This window comes from Ceratotherium simum, chromosome 36, assembly GCF_057802395.1.
Source record: "Ceratotherium simum simum isolate JZ-2026a chromosome 36, ASM5780239v1, whole genome shotgun sequence".
Taxonomy (NCBI): Eukaryota; Metazoa; Chordata; class Mammalia; order Perissodactyla; family Rhinocerotidae; genus Ceratotherium; species Ceratotherium simum.
In genome coordinates, this window is record NC_141935.1 from 14918065 (window position 1) to 14940960 (window position 22896).

The 22896-nt window shown below is 37.2% G+C and overlaps 1 protein-coding gene across 1 annotated transcript in view; it reads right to left on the bottom strand.

Annotated features, from left to right (window-relative positions):
• The window catches only part of USH2A (usherin), a 761558-nt gene that overhangs the window by 401785 nt on the left and 336877 nt on the right, over positions 1–22896 (bottom strand). Inside the window, exons 27-30 of the mRNA XM_087424358.1 lie at positions 21462–21735; positions 16154–16357; positions 15945–16025; positions 13141–13335 (exon numbers count right to left, since the gene is read on the bottom strand). Coding sequence (XP_087280484.1) covers positions 13141–13335; positions 15945–16025; positions 16154–16357; positions 21462–21735 — 754 coding nt within the window. The remainder of the gene's footprint in view (positions 1–13140; positions 13336–15944; positions 16026–16153; positions 16358–21461; positions 21736–22896) is intronic.

Here is a 22896-nt window from a genome sequence, read left to right on the forward strand (position 1 = left end):
ATTTTATGATGAACTCCTGTGACTAAATACAGACAAGTATAAATGCTCTGCCTGGAAACCAAGCCTGATCCACAAAGCAAAATGGCATCCTTTTAAAAGCCAGAAACATTTTGGAGAAGAAAAAAGGACTCTGTTTCTATTTACATCATCGAGGAGACTCCTCCTCCCTCCCCCACCCCACCCCCAGCTGCCAACCTAGGTGTTTGGCCGGCATCCACTGTAATCTGTTCTCCTTCATTATGTTAATCTGTGGGCGGAAAGATTTCTGTCATCTTCGAATCGCTTGTACAGCAATGGTAAACACCTTGGCCTGTCTGTAATTGGACAGGTGTCTGCGTTGATGTCACCCAGCTTTTAATTCAATTAAAGAACTGGCTGCTCTGCTCTCGTTACCAGCTCATTTCCGTTGCACTTTTAGTCTGGCGGGGAAATCTACATACAGCCATTGCCTACCCTGAGCCCAAAGTCTGCAGTCCCTTCGCAAAGATCATGCACGATATTTCAAACGGACTCCGACAATCCAAGAGTATTTTCATGTTAGCAAAGCCATTTGGAACAATACGGAGAATTTGTGCGCTCTCTTCCTCTCTATCTTTAAATTCTGTATTATCTAAACGATGTATTCTACCTACTGGCCAGTAATTAGGAACAATCACAGCAAACAGCAAAGCTGTTTCTAGCTTCCACTCCTCAGAGCCTTCCTCCATCTCAAGAGAACTCATCAGAGCACAATGCTCTTATTTATTTGCTGGCATTTCACATTTGGATCAAGACAGTGAGGGTGAGCGAGAGCAAGGCATTTATTAAGAGGACCATCTGGTGAGGGATACCACACAGGCACAGCCGCTACTGCGACCTGGAGACATCATGGAAGAACCCACTTTTTAAAAGAAAACCAGCCAGGGGAAGGAAAGCAGAAGAGAAGGAGACTTTTCTGGCTCAGGATTCTGCTGCAGTGCTGATAAATTCTAATTTTTAGGTCTGCATCCCAGAATAAGTTTTGAGCTGCAAACCAACCAGTGGATGGATTCAAGAGAATAAATCAATCCAACATGGCATGCTTCCTGCCCACTTAAAGGAACCTCTGAAAATAAATTAAAGTTCTAATACAGACATTTTGACACAGTGACCCCATGAAACTGAATAATGACGTTTGTTAAATATGGATGAAAATTTAACAGTCTAACAGAGATCTGGAAACACACCCAGGATGCTTCTCCTCTGATTCTTAGTAGCTTAGGAAGATGGCATTTGTTGTTGTTGTGTTTTTGGTAATACTTTAAGTAAAATAATCTACAATATTTATGAAATGAAAGTCAATTTTCATTTTAACCAAAAGGCGAAACAGTAAACACGCTTACCCCAAACATAAGGTAATCCTTTGGAAACTCTAAAACTAATTTTTTACATTTAATTCCCTTCAAATGGACTTTCTGACCTTGTTTTAAACTTCTAGTAGGGAGTGCAGAAAATCATGTACCTTGGATCAAAGACTAAACAGATTTTGATGCTTATAAATAGGAAAAAAAAGTGTCTTTTTTCTTTTATTTTCTTTATAAAATATAGGGTCTAATCTCAGTCTTTGAGAACAGTTTAAACAGTGATTTTAATTGACCTCAAAACATTATCCCGTTAAGATTCTCTCAGCAGGTTTACATCTAACCTCAAATTTTTAATCAATGCCTTCGTGGTAAGAACAACGGAGTCTCTGTCATTTTCATTCTAATGCTGCAATTGGTTTGAAGCCACCCACACGTGTTAACTCTTTATCTAACATAAAGGGCTGACACTGAAATCATTAGAACGCTCCAAGAAAATATTGGCCTTGACTAAGCAGGGAGGTTGGCAAGGAGACGGGAGGAAAAGAAAGAAAAGGAAATGAAAGTCATCCCTTATTGATCACTGTCTTAGGTCCCTGCGAAAAGCCTCTGAGAGTATTATCCCATTGTACAGAGGGGCCTGCTGTTGGCAGAATGTAAAGTACATTGCTGAAGTCCAGCAGTCGAGCCGAGATGAAAATCTGTGTCTTCTGACTCCAAGATCTGCTCTTCCCATGCATCCTGGACTCCAGTTCCACAGGAAGAAAAGAGACCTACTGCAGAAATGATACTCAAAATAAGAGCACACTTCTTCTAGCAAATGCTTCAATTAAAACACGCCTCAAATGTGTTAAAAGGTTCGAATTTGTTACAAATCCTGCTGTATACAAACAGAAAGTAAAATGTTTATCCCCCAAAATGAGCAAGTGGGTATGCCTGTACTATTCCCTTACGAAAATGACTGATTCATATAAAACTCTATATCAGTGTATATATGTGTGTGTGTTATTGTGTACAACATTGGACTTTCCTTCATTACTCTCTCTCTCTATATATATATATCCTTTTTTTTTTTTGTCTTTTTATGAGGAAGATTAGCCCTGAGCTAACATCTGTTGCCAATCCTCCTCTTTTTGCTGAGGAAGATTGGCCATGGGCTAACATCCATGCCCATCTTCCTCTAATTTGTATGGCACACCACCACAGCATGGCTTGACAAGTGGTGTGTCAGTCCTCACCCGGGATCCAAACCTGCGAACCCTGGGCCGCCGAAGCAGAGTGCGTGAACTTAACCGCTATGTCACCAGGCTGGCCCCTATATATCTCCTTTTCCATTAGTTCCAAATACAGTACCAATATAAAATAGTCATAAAAGTTAGAAAACAGAAAACTTGGGATGACTGTTCCTTTCCTTTATCAAATCTGGTTGGTAATCTTGAAGTATTTCTATCAAATACTATAGCATTATAGACATGCCTAGTTGATTATCACTGTACAGCAAAATTTATATATTACTGTCATTTTTAACCACGGTACAACATGTTACCAAAAAGAAACCCAAATCCTGCACTGCAAATTCTTACCACCTAAAATAAAATAAATACCTTGTAAAAAGGCCTATCTGAAGATTTCACAATGCACAAGTAGTTCAGGCATATTAGGTATTCAGGAGAGTGAGACAAAGCTATTAACTCATCAACACTGCATTACCTAATGAAATTCTTCTACATTAGCTAAGCAGGAACATTACATCATTTCTATTTTTACTATTTATGTCATAGGCTATATTTTTGTCCCATGAATTCTTTCAGACCAATTTCTCTCAAGATTTACATTTAAAGAAATAGTTTGTAATAAACCACAAATATGGAATATTCATTTATGGAGTACTATAAAAAATGGCAAAGACTTCCTCAAAATTCATCCTCTTCCACAGTAAAATAAAAAGATTTTCAGCTGAGTGAATGGCCACTTTGAATAAGGATAACATTTCCCAGGACTCCTTGCAGCTAAGGATAACTACGTGACTAAATACTGACCATAGACTGTAAACAAAGGTGGAATAACTTCTGAAATATGTCTTTAAAGTGAATGTGCATATCTTTCTCCAACCATTTCTCCTTCCTGCTGGATGGAAATCAGACTGGATGGCTCACGCTCAAGCAGCCATCTTGGACCATGAGGCAGAAGCCTTGTCCCTAAGGATGGCATAGCTAAAAGATGAAGTGTATTGGTCCCTGGCACTCGGAACATCCTATCCCTTACATTAACTAACTGTGAACATCTATTACCAAGAGAGAAAAACTTAATCTTGTTTAATTCACTGTTATATTGGGTTCTCTGTCTTGCAAGTGAAATTACTAAAAATGAAAAACACATCTTTACCATTTTTTCCCATAAAACTTTAATATTTTTATAATATAATATTATACTTTAGAAAGAGTCTTGGACTATATTTTGGTGGTATAAAAGAAGATTGCCTGTTGTGTGTATTTTACCACAATAAAAAAATAACAAGACAAAGCAGATTGCAAAGGTAGGATCTAGCACTAGCCTGGAACACAGTATATAATGTTTTCATTTTTCACAATTGAATATGTTCTGCTCTGTGTAATTATCAGCATTGCAGCAGTATTGGCTTCCAGTATTTTTAATTGCAAATGTATAATGCTTGAGTTCCATTATGAGGTCTTATAAGTTTTGGAATTAATATTTAGATTCTGTTCACCCTAATACATTTTTTTCCATTGGGAATATGTATATTAAGTTCCAAATGTATGTTTAAGTTGTGATAGTTCTGTATATTATTTCCTAACATTAAAGGACTATAGCACTATTGACGCATAAGTAAGAACCAGTAGTACAATACTCAATTCAGGATAAAACGACATTAACATATTAACTACATTAATATCTATGTTAATATATTAACATTATATTAATACTAACATTAACTACAGGGTTCGTAGCAGAAAGCTGCATTTGTTCATTTATCTATTCCTTCATTCCTTTAAGAAAAGTGTATTGATCACCTAACCTTGAGCAAGGTACTGAGCAAGACTTAAAAGAAATATAAAACATAACACTTGTTCTCCAGGAGTTTATTGTCCAATGAAGAAATAATGTGGATGCACAGAGAACACCCATAGGCAGTTTTAACAACTGTGGAGTAAGAATTCTCAGTTGAATAGAAAAAAGTTGCATGGTACTGAAGTTTTTATTACAGTCATCTCTCTGTAGGCTTCTCAGGTAAGTATGATAATAGTACCTATTACATATAACATATATATAATATATATGTATATGCATGCATGCACTTTAAAGACATATACATATACATACATATACACATAAGGAGTAGCATCTTACTTACTTATTGATATACTGATAACTGGGGTTAAGTTCTGAGGTCAGGTATAAGGCAAAAATCACTTATGATTTAAAGTTCCCTTGACAATCCCTGATATGACCCATAAAGCACAGCACATTTGGTTTTGTGTATGCTTCTAACTCTTCATTTATCTATAGTTCTCTAGGGCTCTCGGTTCTACATGCTCTTTGTAGACACACTAACAACGAGTTTCAATTTTTTGTCAATGATTGGAAAACACTAAAAATATTCCCATATTCTTTCCAGTCAACAGGTATCAATAATTTCAGGATTGGATAGCATCCGTTGCCTGTGACATTATTTTAAAATTTTTTTTGCTTTTTTCTTCATGTCTTCTCCACTTCCAAGGTGTGTAGTTAAATGTTTGTACCCTAAATACATGCAGATGACTCCACTAAAATGTTCAAAGATTATAATTGTATTTCATATGTTGAATTGCACTGGTCGACTTTTTCTCTGAACCTAATGGGCAGCATACAATTTAGAACTTGTTTTTTGGTTATTTTTCCATTTTCTATATAAATAGTGAGCTTCCTGCCTTTCTACTAGGCATCCTGGGGAAGAGGATGAGAGGATTGGGTTTGTTAGAAGTGCAGAATCTTACAATACATCCCCAACCTACTGAATTTGATTCTGCATTTTATCAAGATCCCAAGTAATTCTCCCTTCCCTTCCACTGGTGTCTTTCAAAAGCACTGCCCTTAAGGGGCAGAGGCCCTGCTGACACTGTCTCTGTTTCTTCACTTGCCCTTGACATTGTTCAGCCCACAAAGCTAATGTAGTTGGAACAAGGGGCAGAAGCAAAGCAGAGAGAACTTCAAGTCCGGCAGCTGAAAATGACCCCTTCTCATCCAGCCATTCCTCTAACCCAGTGTTTTTCAATATGTTGTCCGTGGACTTTCTGCAAGAGAACCAACTGGAGAGCTTGGCAAAATGCAGATTTCTAAATCCTAACCCAAATATACAGAATCTTGTGTGTAGAGCTCAAGAATCTGCATTTTATAAGCATCCCAGGAATCATCTGATGACCAACAGAGGTGCGAATCACTAATTATTACTAGCTGCGGAAGAGAGACAAATGAGAGACAGATGTCCAGCATGTCACCCAATTTCCTCAGGTAGAAGATTAAAGTCTACTGAATATAAGGACTGAACCAGTTTTCATAGAAAAAGCTATATTATCAACTGCATTATAAATTGTGTCTTTCATTTATTTTTCTACTTAAATTTAGATTTATTTAGGTCATGTGACAGATTATTATTAGTTCTGCTAAACTACAATGAATAATAAATATGGTTAATTATTATTATTTATTATTCTATCTGAGGAAGAAAAATCTGTTAGACTTGAGCTCAATATATTGCAACAATAAAATTGAGAAAATATTTTCTGTGTACCAATTATATCCCAGCACTAGGCCAGGTGTTATACTAATTATGCTGATAATTAAGTTTACATATTTAATATCTTAAAGAAAAAAGAATTGTATATGTGCAAATTCTTGAACCCACTCATTCTTGACATTATTTCAAATCAAATTGTGAAGTCGCTTTCTGAGCAGCCCTTGGTTTTAAGGGAAATGCCAAGACTATCTCCCGGGGCGCAGCTTCGCATGTCTACAATGCTGGAGGGAGAATCAGCAAAAGCCTAGCAGAGTTAATTGCAGCCCTTTGCAACAAGTCTAAAGATACACTGGAGTGATAACTGCAGGCTTTCTACCCTGAGGCTGCAGCTGAGGAAATGAACTTTCACGAACTCCCTGCTCTGAACCCTGGCCTTCGGAGGGCACAGAATCCAGACCCCGCAGCCCAAAGGGGCCCGTTTGCTCCTGAGTGGGGCTGTTAACCCTTGGTCTCTCCATTGCTACTGGGATTTATCTCATTTAATCCTCTGGTAGCCAAATTCATGAATGGTAAAGATTCTGTCTCACGGTTCTATGCTTCCAGTTCTCTTAGTTAGTATGCATTTTTCTTCCTTTTGCTGTCTGCATTTTGTAAGTCTGACCATCATCTCCCACTTCTTCCCAATAATCATTTCACTTAGTTTTTGCTGTCCTATGATTTTCTTTTGCTGATTTTATCTACTTATTTTTAATATTTTATCATTTTTCTATAGATTTGATTTTTTTCGATCCTACATTTTCAAGTTTCAGTTGGGAGGTGGAAGTAAGCGGTCATAAGAAATGAGGAACATTGAGATAATTTTAAAATAAATTTGGGTAAAATTGAGATATGCTCACTAGTCAGACTCCTCCCTCTACCAGTGTTTCCCAGTGCTGGCCGTCCAACAGAATTACCTGCGGACACTTTAAAAACGCCAATGCCCAGGCTACGTTCCAGACCAAAAATCAGACTCTTTGCAGGTGGTGGCTGGGCATCAGTATTTCTTAAAGCTCCCCAGGTGGCTCAGTGTGCAACCATGATTGAGAACTACTACCTTATAAGGATCCATGTGGAATGACCAGAGGTTTAGAAATACCTGGAAGGACAGACAAATGGACTACTTGAATGAGAGCCCATGGCAGACCTAATTCCAAGCTAGGTACAAAATGCCCACGAGCTCTCAGAACTCCTTCTTCACCAAATACTGGGAAGAAAGGAGTTGAGGTTACAGATTGCTGTGAGGCTAATGCATATTTACCTCAGTTGACCCATCATAATCCCAGTGAAAGTTTTTATTAAGAGCAACTAGATGCCCAGTGAAATGATTTAATTTTCCTGAGCGAACACTCAGTCTGAAGATAAATTTAGGGATGGGACAAGTGACCTGTGGAAGTGGAGGTGGGGCGTGCTTTTAGCCAATGGGAAAAACATCCATAACTCAAAAGGAAGAAGAGAACATAGCACTCGAATTACAGAAGACTATTATGCTTTAGGGAGGGTTTTCTTCAGGAAACCTGTAAAATTTAAGAATCATGAGTTTCATGCTATTAATAAGATCTAAAAGAACTTGGAATCCATTAAAGAAGAGACAGAACGTAAGTGGTAAATAACAGAGATGAAAATTGAGAATATTGAGAGGTGGGCAGAAATTAAAGTGAGTGGGATGAGATGAGAAAAAATGCAAATCTATAAAAGACAAACTGAAAAATTAAAAAATCACCTTAGAAGGTTCAAAAAGCAGAATCAACAGTGTAAACATCAGCAAATGAAAAGGGAAACAATTATGTGTCAGTAACCTAGAAATACTGAATAGTATAAGATAATTAATTCATGAACATTTACTAGGTACCTGTTTCAGAGCAAAATATTCTATGTAGGTTACTCATTTTTTTATCTTTCTAACAATTCCATAATATAAAGAAAGTTTTTACCCCCAATTTATATGAGGAAACTCTGATATAGGGATATATTTTTAAATTTGCCTGAGATCATACAGCTAACAAGTGACATAGCTGGGATTTGAACGTCAATTGATTTGACTCTACAAACCTTCTACAGAATGAGGAGGACAAAGTGAGAAGAAATATACAATACTGAAAACTGATGTTTCTCACCAGAAGTAATGATCATATGTATAACAGCAAACTTTCCAAGCTGAAGAAAGACCCAAATCTGAGGAATAAAAGAGTTTGCTACACAACAGAAAAAAAATTAATGATAAGAAACCAAAACATTTTCTGATAACATTTTTGAACTTAAATGGTAAAGAAGCCTATGTCAACCAATAAAGCTAAATTGCCTTGTGCATTATCAGCATTGTTTCATTCAAATAAATATCACTTTAACAACAAAAACTAAACATTAAAATCTCAACAAAAGTCACCTTAGAAGTGCTAAAGGGGAATCACTGTCAAGGTCAATAGCAAAACTCCTCACTACCTACTTTACCTATTTTCCTCTTGGTATCTTGTTATCTCAACCAACTGGCAAAGCACCTGCCGCCAACCAATCTCCACGCCCCTAACATCTCCACCAAATCCAGCTTTCTGGATCTCTGCTTTCTCACACCCGCTCCCTCACTTTCTAGTATTCTTTTTCTTTTACTGCGAAATTCTCTGACTTTGGTAATTATTCAAGCTGGTTTTGGTGCCTCTCAATTCATATCCTCCTCCATCAATATCCTGATTCTGTACAATAAAAGTCCACCTGGCAATACCAGAGTCCTCTATGATCTTTAAGATTACCTCCTACATATGTCCTTGCCTGTTCCTTTCACAATTGTGAGCAGCAGATATACGTTTAAAATCCCCTGCGGGGGAAAAAGTTAGAGAATTCATAGTCCACATAAGCAAGAAGAGAAAATAAAGGGACAGCAAAAAAAGCGTTAAAAAACAATAACAAAACTGGAGAGCATGAAACATGATGGCAGAAATAAGAACAATTATGCAAATTTTAAAAATAAATGTGAATGAGTTAAACTACCCTATTAAAATCCAGAGAATTTCAAGTTGAATATAAAACTAAATCAAACTGGATTCTCTTTACAGAAATATACATAAAACAATGTGACTTTGAAAAAATATAAATAATGAATTTAAAAGTAATAAGAAAAACAAAAATATGAAAATAAAGTCAGTTTCCCAAAGAGAAATTGACAAAATTGAAGTGATAGTTGAGGCTTTTTCCTTAGTTTTTTTACGGGTTGGGTGTATAAAAATAAATAACAATTGGTCAATGGTTCTCTAATTGTATTCTCCCTGTGCACCGTTCACATGCTTGACATGTCATATAGTAACATCGAATAGTATACTGGACTGGCTTTGAACCTGGGGGCACTCTACTCTGGGGAAATATCCTTCAGAATCTTGGGAGAAGCTAGTATAATTTGAAAAACCTCTCTGCCTCCAGTTTCTGATTTAATCTTATCTCAAATTTAGAATTACTAATTCAAAGAACATGCATTATATATTATCAATATGGTATCTATCATAAACAAATATTAGTCTACCCTGAATGGCGAGTAGGGGTTTTTTTTCAAATTACTATAGAAAGTTAAATTTTTTAAAAATTATGTTTTATTAACTATAGAAATTGTTTTTATAATCTATACATAAAAATTCAAATCAAAATAAAAGAAAAATGAGAAATGAGGGGGAGGTTTGCAACACATAAGACAAACATAAGTATAATATACTTCATATGTAAAGAGATGCTTCAAATCAATGAGAAAAATGTGAATCCTCCAATAGAAAAATTGACGACAAAAGTAGGTAGGCATGTCATAAAAGTACAAATGACCAGTAAACATTGGAAATAATGTCTCTAGTAATCAAATAAACACAAATTAAAACAATATTCTGATATAAAATTTGCAAAGTTTTTGTAACTGTAAAACTTGTCGATTAGAATGAAATGAAATGTTCAATCTTACATTTTGCTTACTGGTGGGAGTATAATTTGTACAGCATTTTTGGCAAATACTTGGCAGTATAAAAATAACAATCCTTTGTTGAGAAATTATCATATGTTAAGCATTATATTACACACTTTATGGACATCTGATAGCTACACCTATACAGTGCATTTTATATGTCAAGCGCTGTCCTGCGTGTTTTAAATACACATGGATTCATTTAATCTTCACAGCTATGCTATGAGGTAGGTAGTTATTTCATTCCCATTTTACCTATACGGAATCAGAAACACACAGATGTTAACTGATTTGTCCAAGGCTAAATAGTGTTAAAGCTGCAATATCATATCACTTAATATTTTTAATATTCTTCCAAGGTAAATATTATTCTCCCATTTCAGAGGTTAAGATATTAAAGAAAGCTCCAGGAGGATAAGTAGCTTTCCCAAAGTCACAGGAAGCATAGGTAGCAGAGATTTGTATCAATGTCTGCTTGACTTCAAAGTCCAAGACTGTACAATGCTTTAAGAGCCTTTGAGCCCGTCGTTCCATTTCAAAGTATTTATTCTACCATCATTGTCAGGACTTCCTCCAAAGACTGAGACATGGACTTTTTAAAAAATCATATTAATTAAAACAGCAAAAGTTGGAAACCCAGAAAATGAGAGGAAACTGAGACAAAATGAGATTGGGAGAGAGGCAATGGGAAGCAATTGAAGGATTCTGAGGAGGAACATGATAGTTGGTTGCTCTGTGGGATAGACTCATGGTAGGGGTAACGAAAAAGAGCAATGAAAAAAAGAATATGGTAGTTGTTCAGGTAAGAGATTGTAGTGATTTGGCCTGGACAGTAGATAAAGGGAGAGATGGATGAATTTAACACATAGTTTGAAAAATGGATCAACAAACATGGATATGAGGTGTGAAGAGAATGTGAAAAGTGGAGAATGACTCTCAGAGCTTGATTATCTGTGTGGCTGGAGGTGTCATTTATTGATATTGGGAATGCAGGAGGAGTAGGAGTTCAGATTTGGATAGGGTAAGTTTAGAGATTGTGAGACGTTTATTGGAAGTGTCAATTTTTCCAAATGCCATTGGATACACATATTTGGAGGTCTAGGTGAGGACGTACATTTAGGAGTCAGTAGTATCTAGATGGCATTTGATGCCATGGGAATCGATGTGGTTCTTGGAACAAGACTGTAGGAAAAAAGAGAAAGAGAAAAGGCCCCAGGTCTAAACCCTAAAGTTCTCTAAAATGTAGAGTCAAGCTTCAGAAGGAGCAAGCAAAGGAGTAAGAAAAGGGGCTGAGAACCGGGAGGTAAACAGAAGAGTCAAAGGAGTGAAGAAATATTCCAAGAACTGGTGAGAAATCTACTGTGTAGAATGCTGTTGAGCTGTGAAGACCAGGATTATAAAGTTCCTTAGACAGGTAAACACAGAAGTTGGTGGTGGCCTTAGCAAGGCAAGTGAGCAGAAGCCAGATAAAATGAAGAAATGGGGACAATATCCAAGATACACTTCTTGCTAGAAACCAAGTCTGGGAAGAGGGAGTGAGGGAGCAACAGCTGGAGGGGAATTCAGATAAAAGAAAGATTTTTGTAATTGGTTTGTTTTGTTTGTGCTTAACAATGGGAGTTGACAGAGTTTGAATGATCCTGGGAAGAAGCCAGCTGGGCAGTGGCTCCCAAACTTGGGCATGTGGGGTCCAGAGGACTTTTGAAGGTTTTATTTTTGATACAATAAGGGAAGCTATGTAAAAACAGGGAGGAAAAAGAGAGAAAAGTAAAAAATAAAAATGAAAATAATAATGATGGCAAATGCCTATTGCATGCCAAAAATGATTTTAAATGTTTTAGCATACACTAATTCATTGAACCCCTAATGACAACCCTATCAGTCAGTAAAATGCAATTAATGTATATATTCGGTAGTAAGAAAGTGACAGAAATCCTATGTGATAGATTCTGTTTCTTCTTTGGTGTCTAAGATAATCTAATATGTGAGACCATCATTTGAGTGGGATGAGGAAGGGAGGTTAGCATTTAGATAATTTGGAAAAATATAAAATATTCAATAAGGAGAATGGGAGAAGGAGCTCATTAGAGATATGTGGTAGGATTGGCATCATTACTGAATGTCCATTTGAAAATGGGGATTGAGAATTTTTAGTGACAAACTGCTTGTTTTTTTCCAGCCTGCTTAGCTGCAAAGTGCAGCCTGGGCCAAGGCAAACTGTGGGCTTAATCAGGTTGGGTTTTTATCAGGTGTATAAAATAGGGAAGAAGGAAGTGGGAGATGTGAGTTATTTTTTAAACCGGTTGGATATTTGGGCTGTAGATTCTAAGGAATCTAAAAAAGGAAGTAAAGGCTTGAGGGGGTTGACCAATAGATATGTTGGAAAGATAATTAAGCCTATTCTAAAATCCATATAAATTTTCAAGTTATAAAATTCTTCGACAGAAGGAAAAATGAAATGTGTTGATGCATTTTACTTTTTTTGGTCAAAGGCTTAAATTTGACTTTCCATTTAAATGGGCTTTAACATTTCATGAAGCTGAAAACTACTGTCTTGCTACACGTGCACAAATTCAAGAACAGGACACGTGTGTGATGTGCATGAGTATATTCCACTCCAATCTGTGAGAAATTGATTCACTGCTTTGCCAGTCAAACTGCTGATGCACTAATACTCATTCCTCCACCTTGACATAATTAGGTTTAATCAACAATTTTACAACAAATAAGGGTGCTGTGAACTTGGGCGAGTCCCAAAGAGTAAATTTTTGTGTGGTGAAATAGGTAAGCTGGTTCTGTATGTATACGTGTACAGGATCCCTAAAAGATGTCTATGGAGTGTTTAGAGGAGATAGTCACCTGTGACCTAATCTTTTGGGGATGGAGCAACTATCAACCTTGTAATGAAGCTATCCATAAGAGCCTATAACACTATAGAATTATTCTTTTCACCCTAGATGGATACAAGCTTCCATCTTATTAGACAGTACTTGTTTTTAATCAGGCAAAATGTATGAATATTTAATGTATTCAGAAATAAAACCTTGAAGAATGTTTTTATTAAAGTCAAAACAAAAAGAAAATTAATATCTACTGCCTTAAGGAATCGCCTTTACCTGTGAGGGAGCTGGTATTGATAAACTCAGAACTGGCAGAGGGCATGACGGGCAGATGGGGACCTTCCAGACTGTAGGCTCTCAGAATGTACTTCTCAATTGCACCTGTAACCACAACAGGTTCATCCCAGGTCACCTCAACGCTATATCCGTTTACGCTGCGGGCTCTGGAGGGAGTTGGCACACTTTGTGGAGCTGTGAAAGAATAAAAGAGAAAGTAGAGAAAATGGCAGTTCTGAGAAGACTATTGCCCCTATTCTTCACTTTTAATGGCCGCAGTAAATCAGACTCAACCATTAGCATAAATACAATTTATTAGAGTTGTAACTTTTCAGCATTGATTTAATATGACTGCACATCTTGAGCCATTCAGTTGAAGCGATATTTCAAAACCATCAAAACTCCATCGACATAACGTTCTTTCAAGTCTAGCCCAGGTTTTCCAAAAACATTTAATGTATCCGACATGTTTTAAACATCACTCATAAAGAAAGAGGTGGATGGTAGGCAGATAACAAGTTCAAACAATATAATGATGTACCTCTTTGAAGCAAGATAATTAGACTGTTATTATACATAGTGGTTTGACACTTTTATATCTTCAATGTATTAGCCAAAAAATATCACAAATGTGATTGTATCGCACTTGAACGTCTGAGCTCATTTTCCAAATTCAATTGTTTTTCCAATTAATTTTAAAAAAGCAAAGTTCTCCCAGGTATGATTTACGGGATATATTGCTAATTGCATTTTGTAGGGGTTAGAGGAGCCGGTGCCCTTGAGATTATACAAAATCATTTTCAGAGACATTTTCTTTGGGGTATTGCAAAACAATAATGCAAAATGAGGAATTTTAAAGGAACTGCAAAACCTCACAAGCTGAGTTCCCTAATTTTAAAAATCCATCACCTTTGACTATTTATTAGATATTTCTACAGTTCTGATCAGTAACAACTTCATCACAGCTGACTGCACTGGGGACACTGAGAAAAAGCCCAAGGAACGCCATGGCAGGATGATGGATGAGAGACCAGCTCTAACTACTTATGGGCTCCTGAGCCCTGTCGATGGACGATCACTCTGGTTTTCCCACATCAAATATCCTCCTTCTCTGACTCTACTGTTCAGACCAATAAAATAGGACAGCTTCCAGGGAAACAAAGTGGACATAAAGAATGAGAGAAAGCATAGAGATGGAGAACCACTGTCTGTGCAGTTAAAACACCACGGGCATCAATAGAAAACAGGCAGGCCACACAATCAAGTTGCAAGGAAAGGGACAATGGGAATGATGTTGATTTTATTTGTTCTGAAATGTGGTACAGGGCAAAGTACAGTACTGTCTAACAGATGGTCTTCTCATAAGGGACAGAACAAAACTGACTCAAAAATAATTAAATAGTGCAATTATTCTCCAACCCTTGGGAACATGTAGCTGCTCAGTGTTGTGGTCAGATCGTAAATATGAATTTATGGCATAAGACTTTGTGGTCAGATCATTGCTATAAATTCAGAGCTCTATTTGCATACTTGCTCGGTGGTACGCAAAATGGGGACTATTAAGCCATGTAAGCGATGCACTTTCTAGACACCTATTTATGTAGCTGAATTAGACTGAAAGTAGGCCTTATAGGGTGCTTGTTAATAAAGTAGAGGAGTGTGAAATAGGGGTAAAGGACCTGCCAGTAACAAATGAATATTTTATATCAGATCTTTCTCCAAGCTCTGAAGTTGAAAAGGATTGTAAGAGATCATTCAGCTCATTGTCTTGCCTATAAATAGATATCATTTAAATCATCCTGAAAAAGTGACAAGTTGTCCCCTCCTGGAAAATCTTAGGCAGAGAGCTTTGAAGATTTTTCTTAGTAGTCGATTTCAGTATTTAATTATCTTTTAGATTGAGAAGATTCCTCAAAGGATGCCTGGGTTAGTAAGCCATTGTTGATAAGAAGTATGGGAGAGTATCTGGGTGAAAAACACATCTTTAGACAAATTGTGACTTGCTGAGGATACTTTCTTCAAGAGACATAAGTGGCAATCATACGGAAATATATTTTCCTTTCTGACAAATATTTGACCCAAAACAGTAGAAGGCTACTCATTCACAAAACTTTTTGTGATACATGCCTTCCCGTGATGATATTACATAAAAAGATTTTTGGTCATTGTCAGAAGTACAAAGCATTTATAGATCAGTTGTCTGAGATTGGATCTAATGTATTATATCTCCCAGTCATTTTCCTCCAACTCAAAAAATTAGACCAATCAGCAATTTCTATCCTGGGAGAGTCATTCTAAGATCCTAATAGTCAACACCACAGCAAACATCTGCCATGATGTGATAAGAGACATCTGCTTCCAACCAGGGTATGGGTTTCAAATGTGCTGACTACAAGAGAGAGGCAAGAGGGCGCCACCGCCACCCAACGGTAATCTTGACTTTAGCTTCTTGGGGGTCTATGTAGTCTGTAAAGTTTTCCTGTCCTTAAATATATGACTGTAGATACAGGCCTATTAAATCCTTAAGACAACTTGAACTTCCTTCCTTCTGCATCTGAAGAGGAAAGAATCAAGCCTCAGGAAATACTTATTAAATACTTGAAAAATTAAAAGCACTGATCTACGAAGCATTTTAGCCCCTGACAGATGTGCTTGCAAACCAAGGCATGCTCTGTCCCAAGGTTACAAGCATACTACTTGCTTGCTATAAGCATACTACTTACTTTTCTTTACATGCATAAGGATGCATGCACAGATATGTGCATGTGTGTGCACATAGACATTTTAATAGAAATAGTATTTACCTGCTCCTGTTGTACGTCCCCGACTCCAATCGCTATATACAGAACCTCCTTCATGTGAGGCTGTCACTCGATACAGGTATTCTTAAATGGACATAGGAAATAAAAAAGATTAAAATATTACTCATAGAGACTCATAGTGGGCTGGCTAGGAGGGAAGAGAGGATGAGGAGGAGACTTGTAACACCTAATCTGGAGCACCTCCACCTTACCTGTAAAAGGCTGGAGACCCCTCTCATAAACACTCCGCTCTTTTCCCTGGTAAACCAGGATGGAGTCATTTCCCCTGCAGTTAACAGCGCTGTCAGTTGATAGGCATCCATCCAGATTGACTCTGACAGCACTGCTGGACACAGATGCCAAGTTAACAACAGCACCCCGTGCAAATTGAACATCCTTCATGCAACCACCGAAACCTAGCAAATAGTAAGGGATTAGTATCGCATAAAGGGCTTGTCATTAATTACCAATCATTTTTGTCCTCTGCAGTCCTACATTTTGATGGGGGGGCTGCTTTAGATGCAATGTTTAAACTTTCAAGTTTCATTTGGGAAATCCTTTCTGCCTCCTCCTGCTTTTTATCAGGCTAAGCTGTCACAAGAAAAATGTTTATATTTACGTTATTTTGGAAAAATATATAAACTGATCAATATAATTCAATGGAAAGCGTTTATTATACTCTTTAGGCCGACATTTTCTCCTTCTGTATATGCTCAAGAAATAAAATTGAGGCAATTACACATTAAGATAGGGGGGCATCCACATGTCTCTGAATTCTGGAAAATCGTTACCTATATAAGTCAAAGTGCCAAAAAATAATATTTGAAGCAGCATAATTATTCAACAAGTTAATTGGGGCAAAACATACCCTTTGAGGATATTATGCAGGAGAGCAGGAGGGAGACTTTAGTTTCAAAATATACTAGAATCTTGAGCTATTGCCATGAATTCCATCATAATCATTTCAGAGAGATAGAACCAAGTCCCAGTATAATCATCACACAGAGAGCTATCACTGTGTTCCCCCTTTTTCACTGAGTTCCATAATCTTGAATATACAAAATGGTCTCCAATTGTATGTTCATGTCGCCCTGACAGGGACCAAATTTAGCTGTGGCAGTGACAACACCCAGAGGTTTCACTGAATGTGTATTCTACACAGTTAGCTTTAGAGTGACCGCAGTGCGGTACAGTTGCGTGACATTTAACAGGAACGTGGAGGAAATGGATTTGGAACCTGCACTGCTTTCTTGTGAGAGAACCATAGGGCATCTAGTCAGCCAGGGAATAGCAGTTGCTTTGAATTACATGCTATTTTGTGTAAACAGAGATCAGCCCAATGAGGTCTGGCAGTCCTCTGCTCAGAAAACTGCACAAAATGGTGAAGGAAGGGACAAACAGACTGAGGTTGAGATTGCTGTAGCGCACACACTCTCTTTCTGAACAAAACCCTGTCAAGTTTGAAAGGCCCCACCACATGGTTAGCTCTTTTCAAGATGAAAGCACATCAGTGGGAAATGGAATAAAATATAGCGCAACGCTTCACAGTAAAATAAGTTAATAGCAACAATGACCATATTGTTCTCTCCAGCATTTATATGATGTCTTATTATGTCTTCTAACACATTAAGTTGCAGCCTATTTTCTTTTAAATGCCTTTGCTATATGATTCACATTCCTTTAGGCCCGACTGATCAATACTGCTAGTCTGTCTTGAACACGCAGTAGACACTCAATAAGTTGGATGAATTGAATTGAAAGCAATGAAGCTCAATATAAAAGCATCTGCTTGAAGATTCAGAAGCTAAGAATCCTAATGTCTTAACCAGTAGTAATTTTCTGATGGCATGGAGCTGAGTTACCTAACTTCTCTGCACTCCAGTTTTCCTACCAACAAAATGTAAACTGTGGAAAGGCAGCTTTGGCCAACATCTAGGTGCTGTTATACAAAATGTCCTATTATTGTTTAAGGGATTCAGAGTTCCAGTTTTGCAAGATGGAAAGAGTTATGGAGATGGATGGTGTTGATGGTTGCACAACATGTGACTGTACTTAATGCCACGGAATTGTACCCTTAAAAATGGTTAAGATGGAGGCCGGCCCCGTGGCCTAGTGTGTTAAGTTTGGAGCACTCTGCTTCAGTGGCCCAGGTTTGGTTCCCAGGCGTGGACCTACACCACTTGTAGCGGCCGTGTTGTGGCGGCGACCCACATACAAAATAGAGGAAAACTGGCACAGACATTACCTCAGGGCGAATCTTCCTTGAGCAAAAAGAGGGAGATTGGCAACAGATGTTAACTCAGGGAGAATCTTCCACAGCAAAAAAAAAAGTTAAGATGGTAAATTTTATGTTATGTATATTTCACCCCAATTAAAAATTTTTAAAAAGTGTCTTAAAAATTAATTCACAAGATGGAATTTTAAATTTGGGAAAGACCATAAAGATATTCTTTCTTCCTTCTGGAGATAAAGAAAAAGGTCCAGAGAGTTCTAGGATGAGGTTTGTAAGTACTAATCCTCTTAGGAAGTGAGACTCTGGCCTTGGGCCTTGGAGATGAAGATGCCTGATCTCTAGTGAGGGGTCTTCACTGTGCTATCCTTAGGGAGGGTAGAGAGTTCTGTCAAATGAAGTTTGCACCATTCATTCAACTCTACACCACCAGAAATTCTCCCACTGGAAATACTCCCAATTACCTTCAAACTTTGAATGGGGTGTGAGGATAAGAGGAGGGGAAAGGGCCTGTCTATGGGAAGAGTGGAGATGCCTTCTTTTCTTTCTCCCCTGCCTTTATGAGAATCAAAAAAGACTCTCCACCCATTTCCCCACCCCTAGACCTCCAAATAACTGAAAGGTGGCCCAGAACTCTGGATTGACAAATCAGAAAGACAGTAGCCCTTCTGGAAGAGGCAGTTCAGCACTGGGGCACCTGGGCTGGCAGGAAGGCTGGCTTTCAGCCCCAACTCGTGCCCTCTCCACTCAGAGCTTTGGGCAGAGCATAACCTATGACACCATATGCCACAGCCCAGTCACTCCCAACCTAGAGGTAAGTGATAGTCCCAAGTAATAGTTCTAAGATAAATGCCCAGGATCTGAGGTGGTACATCTTCAGGAAATTATGTTGCCAAACATTTCCAAAACATAGAGAAAAATTAATTTGCATTCGATTCAAAGGAAGATTACAACATTAATGGATAAGAAAAAAATTGCACTAATATGACCACAAAATAGAGACTCTGGAAAAAAGTGCTAATCGAGAAGCAGAGAAAGATTTTTAAGATTTTTCATGGTGCACTGAAAAAAAAATACAGTAAGTGAACATGATTAATTTTAATTGCAATTTACTGCATGCATGCATGCGGTTCCTCTGTATTGTGAGTACTCTCTTAATCGCTGTGTAAAACATGCAGTTACTTATATAGATCAGTATCACTCAAAGCATCTGAGTCACAATCTTAGGGCATAGAGGGGTATAAAATCTGCATTTTTTAATAACCTTTCCAGCCTATTCCAATATATCTTGAATAGTAATAATGATAATAATAGCTAATTTTATTGAGTTCTTACTATGTTCCATGTACTATCCTTCAATATTTTATCAGTGATTTGAGAACCACTGATATGGATGATGCTGCAATGATAAAAATTTAGTATTATTCATAAATAAAATATTTTTAAGTATTAAAGACTTATTCATAGTATAGATTATTCCCTTTGCATCTATGCTGATGTTTTAAACTTCTAACATTATTATCTTACAATAATCTAACATTATTATCTTACAATTCCAGTTTTAGCTATGTCTCTAGGACCATCATAGTAACGGGTTTTGGTGTATTTTGAAAGTATAATGCTCCATATGCAGGGGTTTACTTCCTAGATGTAAACAGGATCAAGTAATCTTGCTCATATAAAGAGGTTTCAAGCTCTTTCTAACCTCAGAAACCTGAAAACCAGGAGAAGCCCTTATATGAATGTAATATTTTTAGCCGCTGTTACATCTTAAGTGCCTTGAAAATGTCATTACTGTCTTACACCCCAGATATTCATTAACTCCTTACTAGTACCCTTCTAAAAGTCTCCTTAGAGCTTGCCATATATTTTCTACTCAAAGGCATTTAAATCTTTATGTACTTACCAAATAGGCAAAGACTGCTTCGTGGAAATTTTAACCATTCACGGTGCATAGATTTTGAAATCTGTAGAGAACATTTTCTACACAGAAGCGTGCTAAGTCACAAGCTAGAAGTTTCAGTGCTTTCCCCACTTTATAGAGAAGAAACATTGGCCCATGCCCATAAAAGAGAACACTGGATTATAACAAGGAAAGTGGTCTTTGACACCAGGATGCCTGGGACAGACAGGCTTGCTACCCCCTTACTAGGCATGTGATCTTGAGCAAGTTATTTTCCTCTCCGCTCTTCAGTTTCCTCATCTGTAAAATGGGGATATGAATAATAATAACCTAACTCATAGGCTTGTTATGAAGAACTCACTCACTCTCGTGTAAAGCTCTCAGAACCATGCCTGGCACACAGTATACACTCAGTTACTGTTAGCCTTTTTAAATTAATAATTTCTCTAATTATGTTCAAACTCATTATATAAATTAAATGCTATGAGTGACATGAGTTCTTTTTTCTCTGATTATGTTCAAACTCATTATATGAGTTAAATGCTTGCTTTGGTTATAAGTCATACACTCATGAATTTTTCCTTTCCTTGCTGGTTATTAATAACCAATGATATGTAGATTTTTCACAAGGATGTTTGAAATTCAACTAAACCCACCCTTTCATGTTCTTTGCTGCATGAGAGCTCCACTGAAATGCACGGAGACGATTAGCATTTATGTCAGGAAAAAAACCCAGTGAATTTATTGCCATTTTTCCAAGTTATACACACCAACCTTTTTTTTTTTTTCTGAGGAAGATATGCCCTGAGCTAACATCTTTTGCCAATTCTCCTCCTTTTTTGCTTGATGAAAATTGTCCCTGAGCTAACATCTATGCCAATCTTCTTCTATTTTGTATGTGGGTGGCCACCACAGCATGGCCATCAACAAGTGGTGTGGGTCCACACCCAGGAACCAAACCCAGGCCGCTGAAGCAGAGCACACTGAACTTAACCACTAGGCCATCGGGCCAGCCCCTCCAATCTATTTTTTTAAGCTGTAAATACAGATATTTATCAGTAGTCATGAAAACCATAACCACGTGTTCTCAAGGAAAACAAATGAGGAAATAAATTATATATATATTAATTACAATTATATATTTGAAGACACGTTAGAATAAATATATTGATTATAAATAGGTACTAGGGCAGACAAGGGCAACATACAAAACTATTTGAGGAAGCGTTCTGTGATTTTTTTTTAGAGCTTAAAATTCTCCAAAAAGGTGGTGGGCGGGTGTTGCTTTCAGCCTGATTCTATTGCTATAATCTTGAAACACAGAACCACTAAAACCTGGTAGGACCAGGGCTGAATCAATTTGGGAATTCCTCCAGATGGAGTTTACCTTGTTCCAAACTCAGGTGTTTATAAGAGTCCTGCAGCTCCTGGGGGGTTCCTCCCACATAGACTGGGGAATTCACCGTCAGCGGCTGGGCTTTCGACTCAGACACATGCTCCATCAGTTCATTCACGCTTGCTGATATGAAGGAACCTTCCTTTTTAACAATCACTTTATTCCACTTTCCATCACAATAGGACAGCCCCAGCCATAGATCCACTTGTGTAAAAGTAAGACTGGTATTTAGCTGGAAGCTCAATATTCCATTCTTCAGTTCTATCTGTATTTCACATTAAAAAAGAAAATAGGTATATAAAAAGACTGCAGAATGGCACTTTGGGAGAGAGCATAAGGTCAATTTCTTGAAGAAAAGCAAGAAATTTCCCTGAAAGTACTTCATAAAAATGTTCCATTTTATTCTAAGCAGAACTGGAGTAACATATAATGAAGTACTTTGCAAGCTTCTAATTGACATGAAGAATTTTGTATTGAGTCAAACAAATTCATACCCAGTAATGATTATAAGATGTGATGCAATATTATGTAGGTAGAAACTTTTTTTGGGGAGGGGGGTGTATAACATAGCTAAAAGATTAAACACTAGCATAAGTGACTGAATGACTGAAGAGAACAGAACAGTTTGAACTATGACTCTATTTTTGAGTTTTTAGAAAATGAGAAAATACTACTTCATATATCAATTTAATTTGGGGGAAAAATATGACAAGACAATAGGAAAATGAAATGTCAAGGCTGATTAAGCTTATTTTAACTGGTTGGTGAACTCAATTTCAAATTTGTAAGATGTGGTTTGATTCAATATTTCAGTTATATTACTCTAAATCTCTAACTAACATAACAGCTTCTATGTCTGTTCTTTTAGATTAAGGTTCCGTTTTCTAATATGAACCTATTTTACCCAAATTTTCATGGTAAAGGAAATGCCTCCAGATGTTTTCCTTCAAAAAGTTACATGATAATTATTTTACCTACTATGTTTTTATTTTGTTAGAAGTCAAATCAGTGACCACAGGATATTTGAAACAAATTAAGTAATGCCAGATAAAAATTATTACTTTTCCTATATAAATATTATCTTTGTGAAGTACATCAGATAAGCAGTCATTCATGTATCCATCCATTCATTCTCTAAATACTGAGTTCCCAACTATGGTCTGTGAACCTGCTGCTCTAAGATAAACACAATTCCCAAGAATCACTCTGTCTAATAGCAGAGGCAAACATGTAGGGTAATACTATAACCAAGAAGAGGATGGGGTACAATGAGAGCAGAGAAAAGATATGCCTTTGGTCCCTGGGAATTGGGAAAAGTTTCAAGTAAGCCTTTGGAAGTACACAAGATTCAAGGAGAATCCTCCAAGCAGGGAAATTAACATATTCAATGGCATGGGGACATTTACCAGCTCATTAGGTTAGACAA